This window comes from Portunus trituberculatus, chromosome 8 (genome assembly GCF_017591435.1).
Source record: "Portunus trituberculatus isolate SZX2019 chromosome 8, ASM1759143v1, whole genome shotgun sequence".
In the NCBI taxonomy this organism is placed as follows: domain Eukaryota; kingdom Metazoa; phylum Arthropoda; class Malacostraca; order Decapoda; family Portunidae; genus Portunus; species Portunus trituberculatus.
In genome coordinates this window covers 1,822,501-1,832,500 of record NC_059262.1, presented here as the reverse complement: position 1 = coordinate 1,832,500, position 10,000 = coordinate 1,822,501, and the positions used below count along the sequence as shown (strand labels likewise).

At 42.9% G+C, this 10,000-nt stretch overlaps 2 protein-coding genes across 12 annotated transcripts in view; one reads left to right on the top strand and one right to left on the bottom strand.

Moving 5' to 3' along the window:
• Positions 1 to 10,000, bottom strand: part of LOC123500864 — a 32,752-nt gene that overhangs the window by 1,374 nt on the left and 21,378 nt on the right. The gene's annotated exons all lie outside the window — the stretch shown is intronic.
• Positions 1 to 10,000, top strand: part of LOC123500787 (protein NDRG3-like) — a 66,983-nt gene that overhangs the window by 40,840 nt on the left and 16,143 nt on the right. For 10 of the 11 annotated variants that reach the window (XR_006673464.1, XR_006673462.1, XM_045249447.1 and 7 more), the window contains 4 exons: positions 6,505 to 6,721; positions 7,348 to 7,451; positions 8,025 to 8,166; positions 8,749 to 8,890. Coding sequence is in view for 9 of the 11 variants with exons in the window: in XM_045249447.1 (XP_045105382.1) it covers positions 6,505 to 6,721; positions 7,348 to 7,451; positions 8,025 to 8,166; positions 8,749 to 8,890 (605 nt within the window). In the remaining 2 variants the exon portion in view is untranslated. Of the gene's footprint in view, positions 1 to 4,421; positions 4,540 to 6,504; positions 6,722 to 7,347; positions 7,452 to 8,024; positions 8,167 to 8,748; positions 8,891 to 10,000 lie in introns of those variants that run through there. The other variant, XM_045249443.1, reaches the window with a different exon arrangement.

Below are 10,000 nucleotides of genomic sequence, written 5' to 3'. Positions count from 1 at the left end.
CTCTACAATTTGTGGTCCCCATACATGGGGATCATGTCTTGTTTAACTATAGTAAATTTCTTATAAAAACTATCATGCAGCGCTATACATAATTATAAATCTAATAAATTTAAGTGCTTATCTAATCTGTTTTTAAACATTGTCAAACTAGTGCTATTTACAACCGTCTCTGGCAATGCATTCCAGAAGTCTACCACCCTATGACTAAAGAAATATTTTCTTATATCTAACCTGCAGCCTTGCTTTCTAATCTTCCTGCCATGATTTCTAGTCCTACTTCCCTCCTCTAAGGTAAAGAAAGATCTCACATCTATGTAGTTTGTATCTGAGAACATTTTAAATAACTCTATCATATCCCTCTTATACATCTCCTCTCAAATGAAAACATGTTTAATTCCTTTAATCTATCTCTATACTCCAGGCGCTTTAATGCTGGTATCATCCTAGTTGCTCTTCTCTGAACTGCTTCTAACATGTTGATATCCTGCCTATAGTGGGGTGACCAGGCCTGTATGCAATACTCTAAATGGGGCCTAACATAGGAATTATATAAGCTACGCACCACTTCCTTACTTTTATAACTAACATTTCTATTTATAAAACCCAGGATCCTATTTGCCCTATTTCTTGCTTCTAAACATTGCTTTGAAAATTTCATAGTCCTGTCTATCACTACTCCTAAATCCTTTCCTTCCTCTACTGCCTCTAGCCAACATCCCTCCATCTCATAGTTAAAGTTTGTGTTGTCTTTACCTAAATGCATAACCTGACACTTTTTAGAATTAAACTCCATCTGCCACCTGTCTGCCCATGCTATCTGAGAAAGTATTGAAGAAATGTGTTTTTCAGGTCAGGTCAGGTCAGGATAAGTTAAATTATGGCGCAAGGTAGCTAGACCGGCTCATTCTTTACGTATTTAGTTATTTCGTTCTTATTTTGTGTATTTATTGATTTATTTGACGCTTGAATGGCGAAATTGCTGTTCAATACAACGCAATATCTCATTTCATTCCCTCTTAGTGTCTGTATAGGGATGGGAGGCAGGGGAGGGGTAGGGGGCACGGCAGGGGTAGTGAGGGTCAGAAGAGAGCAATACAGGGTAGGGCAGGGCAAGAGAGGGTATGGGTAGAACAGAGCAAGACAGGCAGGGCAAGGTAGGGAGGGATGGAGCAGGGCAGGGTAGGCTAGGGCAGTGGCAAGGTAGGGCAGAACAGGGCAGGGATAGTGGCAAGGGTAGGACAGAGACAGGAGAGGGCAGGACAGAGGAAGGGCAAGACAGGGGCAGGGGAGGACAGGGTATAGTAGAGTAGGACAGAAGCAGGGCAAGGCAGGGGCAGGGTATGGTAGGGTAGGGTATAAGAGCTAACCCATAAATTTGTACACCTATGAGAAATCTAAGCTTAAGAGTTGCCATATTTTGAAAAGTTGACATATTTAGGTAACCTTTGAGGCAATATGGAGATGAGGTGAGCCTGTCCAGGTGGCATTAACCCCTTCACTGCTATGACGTGTTTCCATATTCATTCTACTTACTTTTTGGTGATTTTCTACAGCTTCAGAAACTCATGTGGGGGATTGAAATAGTGAAGACTGTGGCCATTAATCTTCTGACCTCCATAGACCCTTCCTAATGTTTATAAAATTGTCTAATTACACCAAACTGAATAGCATGCCAGTACTGAAGGAGTTTTTCTAGTCTGATGTAACCCAGTGGTCCTCAAACTGTGTTCCGCGAGCCCCAGTGTTCCGTGGAGACCTTGCAAGTGTTCCGTGGTGAAAACTTGTGCACATTTGACGAGGGTTTATTTCAATTGTCATTATGAATAGGAGTGGAGAGAATTGAATGAGAAAGGGTTGACATCATTTGCATTTTAAGAGAGAGAGAGAGAGAGAGACAGGGGGGAAAGGAGGAGGAGGAGAGAGGAAAGGGAGAGAAAAATAAGGAGGCAGTGAAGAAGGAAAAGGCAATACACATACTCTCTCTCTCTCTCTCTCTCTCTCTCTCTCTCTCTCTCTCTCTCTCTCTCTCTCTCTCTCTCTCTCACACACACACACACACACACACACACACATTTGTAGTCTAAAAGTTTGTTATTTTTTTTGTTCAACTATTTTGCATCATTAACCTTGAGAGAGAGAGAGAGAGAGAGAGAGAGAGAGAGAGAGAGAGAGAGAGGGGATGGGGTAGGGGGGACTGTTCTACCAATATTGAGTGAGGGGATAGTAGGAAGGAGGTCACATGAATACCAGGAAGTGCGTTCTGTAAGTTCTAAAATATTTGAGAACCATTAACCTTCCTTAACCTAACCTAACCTAACCTAACCTTCCCTAACCTAACCTCACCTCACCTAACCTTCTCTAGCCTAACCTCACCTCACCTCACCTCACCAGGGATTGTGGTGGCGGGAAAGACTCTAGGTTAAGTTAGGGTAATTGAAGGTAAATGAAAGCTTTGAGGAATGATTAAGCGCCATATTCAGAAGCTCTTCCCTCTCTCACTGCGACTATTTTTAAAGACCATTATCCGAGTTGTCAAGAGTATTAAATTTTGTTGTGTTGGTAATGCAGAAAACTTGTTAATGTGTCACTTCAATCACAGAAACACCCTTAAAAACCTGCGTCACTTCAACTAGAACCGTTTGTAAAGAGTATTTGTCCTGTTGATAATGCAGAAAACTTATTAATGTGTCATTGGAACCACAGAAACACCCTTAAAGACCCGCGTCACTTCAACTAGTCACAGAAACACCCTTAAAAACCTGTGTCACTTCAACTAGAGCCCCTTGTAAAGAGTATTTGTCTTGTTGGTAATGCAGAAAATTTGTTAACATGTCACTTGAACCACAGAAACACCCTTAAAGACCCGCGTCACTTCAACTAATGACAAAAACACCCTTAAAAACCTGTGTCACTTCAACTAGAACCCCTTGTAAAGAGTATTTGTCTTGTTGGTAATGCAGAAAACTTGTTAACATGTCACTTCAATCACAGAAACACCCTTAAAAACCTGCGTCACTTCAACTAGAACCGTTTGTAAAGAGTATTTGTCCTGTTGCTAATGCAGAAAACTTATTAATGTGTCACTGGAACCACAGAAACACCCTTAAAGACCCACGTCACTTCAACTAGTGACAAAAACACCCTTAAAAACCTGCGTCACTTCAACTAGAGCCCTTTGTAAAGAGTATTTGTCCTGTTGGTAATGCAGAAAACCTGTTTATGTGTCACTTGAACCACAGAAACACCCTTAAAAACCTGCGTCACTTCAACTAGAGCCCCTTGTAAAGAGTATTTGTCTTGTTGGTAATGCAGAAAATTTGTTAACATGTCACTTGAACCACAGAAACACCCTTAAAGATCCACATCACTTCAACTAGTGGCAAAAACACCCTTAAAAACCTGCGTCACTTCAACTAGTGACAGAAACACCCTTAAAAACCTGCGTCACTTCAACTAGAGCCCTTAGGGAAGAGTGAAGGTGTTGTGAGGTGAGGAGGTGTTGCAGGAGACAGGCATTAGTGACCACTGGCGATGAATGAGGAATAGTGAACAAGATGATAATAATGGATAATAATGAATAATGAATGATAAGATAATGAGTAATGAATGAGAAATAATGAAAGAAGTGATAGGCAGATTAAGATAAAGATGAATAAATGAACAACTTAGAAAATTATGATAAATGAAGAGAAAAGATAAATGGAAACAAAATATACTTGTAAACTCAACAAAAATAATAAAAAGAGCAAAAGAAAATAGATAAACAAGCAAATTATAAACAAGTTGATAAAAAAAAAAGAAATAAGAAAAAAAGGAAAAACAAGAACGAAAAGAAACACAAAAATAGATAAAAACAAAAATAATATAAAGAAACAAATTGTGTGTGTGTGTGTGTGTGTGTGTGTGTGTTCATGTACTAAACCAGTATTCAGGGCAGAGAATGACCTTGTGTTGTACTGTATGGCGACCACTGCCTTGGACGTGTTAAAATGCACACACACACACACACACACACACACACACACACACACACACACACACACACACACACACACACACACACACACACACACACAGCACCCTTTAATCAATATGCAATGCTTTATGTGTGTGTGTGTGTGTGTGTGTGTGTGTGTGTGTGTGTGTGTGTGTGTGTGTGTGTGTGGTGTGCTGACCTGCCCCACAACACAAGGACATGTTTCAAGGCTGCAGTGTTATAGAATGCTGTATGCTCCTAAAATGCTTCTAACATGCTCTTAAAATGCTCCATACTTCTTATCCCTCTAAATACTCGTAGACAGTTAATTAAGATCTATTACTATTATTCTATTAACTTGTATCTATCTTATTATTTATCTATTCAATCTTATTTATTTACTCATTCTTATTGTATCTATTTATTTATTTTCATAAGAGTGGGAAATCTGGCTGGGGACAACAAAAGCACACAAAAAAGGCCCACTTAGATGCCAGTCCCCGAGCATGGTGAAGAGAGTTAGCCAGAAGAATGGGATAAGTGTGTTGGAACCTCCCTCTTCAGTGAGTTCAGGTCACAGGAAGATGGAAACACAGAAGCAGGCAGGGAGTTCCAGAGTGTGCCAGAGAAAGGGATGAAGGATTGAGAGTACTGGTTAACTCTTGCACTAGGGAGATGGACAGAATAGTGGTGACAGACTGAGAATACTGGTTAACTCTTGCACTAGGGAGGTGGACAGAATAGTGGTGACAGACTGAGAATACTGGTTAACTCTTGCACTAGGGAGGTGGACAGAATAGTGGTGACAGACTGAGAGTACTGGTTAACTCTTGCACTAGGGAGGTGGACAGAATAGTGGTGACAGACTGAGAATACTGGTTAACTCTTGCACTAGGGAGGTGAACAGAATAGTGGCGAGAGGAAGAAGATTGAATAAAGAAGAACAAGAGGTCAGTTAAAAAGAATGTGATAATGAGAGGGAGAAAGGGAAGAAGAGATAAATTGAGGGGATAAACAAAAAAGGGAATTAACTGACCTGACTGGAAAAGGGAGAGGGAAAAGAGGGGAAGTTACATAAGGTCAGGTCAAGTTAAGTTAGGTCAAGTTAGGTTAATTCTGATATTAGAGAGAATGATGTAAATATGCTTCTAAAATGCTATATGCTCCCTCCTCAACCCTCCAAATGCTCACAGGTGCAGCATACAGTGTTAATTGAAGGGTGTATGTATGCTGTATGCTCCAGGTGTATGCAGGATAAGAATACAGTGAGAAATGTGTTCGTTTATAGATAGAAAAGAAAATTATTGAGTGAAAAAGATACATAGAAAAAAGTGAAGCTATTATTATTGTTATTATTATTATTATTATTATTATTAATGTTGTTGTTGTTGTTGTTGTTGTTATTGTTACACACACACACACGCACACACGAAGGACAAATAAAGATGAACAGAATAACTAATAAAGAAGGAAGAGGAAGAGAATAAGGACAAGGAAGAGGAAGAGACAGGAGGGAAGAGGAGGAGGAAAAAGAAGTGAAGGAGAAAGAGAGAGGAAGAGGAAGAGGAGAAAGAGAGGAAGGGGAGACAAAGGAATAAATAGGCTTAGGGTACAGTCTCTCTCTCTCTCTCTCTCTCTCTCTCTCTCTCTCTCTCTCTCTCTCTCTCTCTCTCTCTCTCTCTCTCTCTCCAGTAATCCATATTGATTCATTGATTTTTGTTGCTTGTTTTGTTTTGCTGTGTGTTCCTTGGCTTTCTTTGTGTGTGTGTGTGTGTGTGTGTGTGTGTGTGTGTGTGTGTGTGTGTGTGTGCACGTGTGTGTGTTTTGTGTGGGTATTTTTGTGGATATTAGTTACCTCTGAGGCTTCCTGTGTGTGTGTGTGTGTGTGTGTGTGTGTGTGTGTGTGTTGCAGGTTCAAGTCTCCATATCTACTTTTATCCAAGTTTTCCTTCAATCTGTGCACACTTTCCGCTGCTACAGTCTCTCCACTCAGTCCGTTCCAGATGTCCACTGTCCTGTGTGCAAAAGTGGACTTCTTAATGTCCCTCAAACACTGACTTGTCGTGGTCTTGGAGTGTCCTCTTGTCCGTCTGTCTCCACCCTCCCTCAGTGTTGCCAGGGCTTGTCTGTCTAGCTCCTCCATACAGTTCACTATCTCATATCTTCATTGTCATTAGGTCTCCTCTCTCCTGTCTGGCCTTCAAAGTTGGTAGTTCTGTGTGTGTGTGTGTGTGTGTGTGTGTGTGTGTGTGTGTGTGTGTGTGTGTGTGTGTGTGTGTGTTCATTTACTTCTCTCATTCACAGCTGTATGCAAAACTTACTTCATGTTACACACACACACACACACACACACACACACACACACACACACACACACACACACACACACACACACACACACTCACTCTCACTCTCACTCCACACCACACCACACCACACCACCCACCACCACCACCACCACCACCACCACCACCACCACCACCACCACCACCACCACAACTAACCCCCTCCCCATTCCCCCTTCACAGCACCATGCCTGGAGAGGTACTGGACGACGGAGATCTGAGGCAGGTGCAGCTGTCCATCGCACCCTCCCGCACCCTAAGCGAGGATGGTTCCACTGGCAGCAAGGTCACAGTGGACACCCCCTATGGCCCCGTCACTGCTGCTGTCTCCGGCGACCCCACACGACCTGTCATTCTCACCTATCATGACCTTGGCCTCAATCACGTCACTAATTTCCAGGTATTGAGTGTTTCTAGTTTATTCATTTTTCCTCTTCTCTCTTATCTTCGTCTATTTCTTTTTCTCTATTTCTTTTTGTCTTGTTCTTGCGTTTTTTTTTTTTTTTTTTATAATTTTTCTTTCCTCTCATTCTTATCTTCGTTTTCTTCTTCTTCTTCTTTTGTTTTATTAGTGTTTCATCTTTCTCCTTCCTTCTTATTCTTATCTTTTATCTTCTTCCTTTGTTTATCACAGTTTAATCTCTCTCTCTCTTCTTTATTCCTCTCTTTGTCTTTCATCTTCTTTCTCTTATCTAAAAATTCTTTGTGTGTGTGTGTGTGTGTGTGTGTGCGCTCCCTTTTTTAAATTTCCATACTTTCTTTCTGTTTATTCTCTCTCTCTCTCTCTCTCTCTCTCTCTCTCTCTCTCTCTCTCTCTCTCTCTCTCTCTCTCTCTCTCTCTCTCTCTCTCTCTCTCTCTCTCTCTTCTCTCTGTTTCTCTGTCTTGGTATCTCTCTCTCTCTCTCTCTCTCTCTCTCTCTCTCTCTCTCTCTCTCTCTCTCTCTCTCTCTCTCTCTCTCTCTCTCTCTCTCTCTCTCTCTCTCTCTCCCTCTCTCTATGAGTATAGCGTTCTGTTTCCCCCGGCAGGCGTTTTTCCTGTACCCTGAGATGAGGAATGTGGTAAACAACTTCTGCATCGTTCATGTGAATGCCCCAGGTCAGGAGGAGGGCGCCCCCACACTGCCGGAGGGGTGAGTATTGCCCCATAGACTCCCATACACACCATTGTTCCCATAGCCCCATTTTTTTTTTTTTTTTCCTTTTTTTTTTTCTTATAGGGGTGATCACTGCCTCATAGCCCCCATAGATGCCCCATAGACACACCATAGCCCCTTCATTGTTTCCATAACCCCATTTTTTCTTTATTTTTGTCTATTTATCTTTTTTCTGTCAATTTTTTCCTTTTCTCTTTCCTAGGGGTGAGTACTGCCCCATAGACACCCCCCATAGACCCCCATACACACTGTAGCCCCTTCACTGTTCCCATAACCCCATTTTTTCTTTATTTGTCTTTTTTTCTATTTTTTTTCCTTTTTTTTCTTTCCTAGGGGTGAGTCTTGCCCCATAGACCCCCATAGACCCCCCATAGACACACACACAGCCCCTTCATTGTTGCCATAGACCCATTTTTTCTATCTTTTTTCTCTTTTTTTTCTATCTTTTCTTCCCAACAGTCACCCAAACTTCTTCCCAGTCACCCCAATCAACCAAGCTCCCCCAAAATCACCCCCAAGTCACCCCCACTCACCCCCATCATCCCACAGATACGTGTACCCCACCATGGAGCAGCTTGTGGACACCATTACCTGCGTGAAGAACCACCTACACCTGCGCTCCTTCATCGGGTTTGGTGTCGGTCTTGGAGCTAACATCCTGGCTCGCTATGCCACAAAATACCCCAATCATGTAAGTGTGGCGGGTGTGGATGGGTGTTTTGGGGTGATGTTGGGTGTTTTGTGGTGTTTTGTGGGTGTTTTGGGTGTTGTTGGGTGTTTTGTGGGTGTTTTGGGGTGTTGTGAGGTGTATAGGAGTGTTCTAGGATGTTGTAGGATGTTTTGGGGTGTTTTCAGATGTGCAGGGGTGTAGGGGTGTGTTTGTGCTACTTAGTCTTCTAGTTTTGTGTCATGGGTATTTTGCAGGGTGTGTTCTGCAGTGTATGAGGTGTGTAAGGGTATTTGGGGTGTGTATGGGGGTGTTTCTGTAAGTGTTTGTGTGTTTGTGTTGCTAAGTATACTAGTTTTGTGTGTTTTTTTGGTGTTTGCAGGTGTGTAAGGGTGTGTAGTGGTGTGTGTGTGTGTGTGTGTGTGTGTGTGTGTGTGTGTGTGTGTGTGTGTGTGTGTGTGTGTGTGTCCCTGTATGTTTGTCTGTGTCTCCATCTGTCTGTCTGTCTGTTTGCATTTCTGTCTGTCTGTGTGTGTGTGTCTCTGTCTGTCTGTCTGTATGTGTGTATGTGCCGTCATCCACCCACTGAGTGCCTTGCCTCCCCAGGTGGATGCGCTGGTGCTGGTGAACTGCTCCTCCACTCAGGCTGGCTGGATTGAGTGGGGCTACCAGAAGCTGAACATCCGCCATCTGCGCTCTGGCACCATGACCACCGGCACTGTGGATTACCTTATGTGGCACCACTTTGGTAGGTGGAGCAGGTTTGGGTGGAGGAGGGAATTTGGGAGGTGGAAGAGGGGCTATGTGGAAGTGAGAAATAATGTGGATTTTGAGTGGAGGGGATGTGAATGGTGGTGGTGGAGGCGTGAAGGAAAGGTTGGAGGAGAGGTGGAGGATGTGGGTTTAGGAGAAGGAGAATGGAGGTATTTGTTTCCACTCTCCCTATTTGTCACATTTTTTTCTCATCTGAACTGTTCCTCAGCATTGCCACCTGCCCCTGGAAACAAAGCATTGCCCTCCCTTGCCACACCACCTTTGCTGGGTGGGTGTGTGTGTGTGCACGCCACATATCTTGAAACAATTGTCACTTGTTGAGGTTTTGTACAGTGGTGTGGGTGTCATTCTCACGTGGAGAGTGTTGCAGCAGTGATGTGTTGGCAGTGTGTGCCTCACAGTGATGGCTGTCCCTGTCACTGGTGGTATTGCTGGCCACAAGAGAAATGTCAGTCACCAGTCTCCCCCAGGCACACAAATGGTGGTGTTGTGTGGACTGTGGGAGTAATAGTCACACTCTCAAACTCAACAACAGTGACTGGTTGGCTTGAGTGTCTGTGTGAAAAACAAACTCTTATGTTGCTTGGCTGATGGGAGTTGTGTTGTGAGGCTGGGACGGCTGACACCAACATTTCAAAGATTGGTTTGTGTTGTGGCAGAGTGTTGCCACTATGTGGTGTCTGAAAAAGGCAACATTCACACTCAGTGCTTGGTGACACACAGGTGAGTGTGTCAGTGTGGTGCACACATGCCACGGCCAGGTCACAGGTTGCCACACACACAAGACAGTGTTGTGGTAAGGCAAGGGGTTCACTTGGGGAACTGGACAAGGCCAGACAAATAAAGGAAAGATCGGACCTTATTTAACTATTTTTTTCCTCTGATTCATTTTATTCATTTCACTTTTTCACTATTGAGTACTCTGTTTTATCACATTAAATAATCTTGTATACTGTATTCATTTATCAATCTTATTTACACCACTATTTGATTTTATCTTATTTTTTCACGGTGAGCAGAGGAAAGTCAGTGTTTGAGTAGCAAGTAGCAACAGTAGCAGTGTTTGTGTTGTTACCTTGTTATT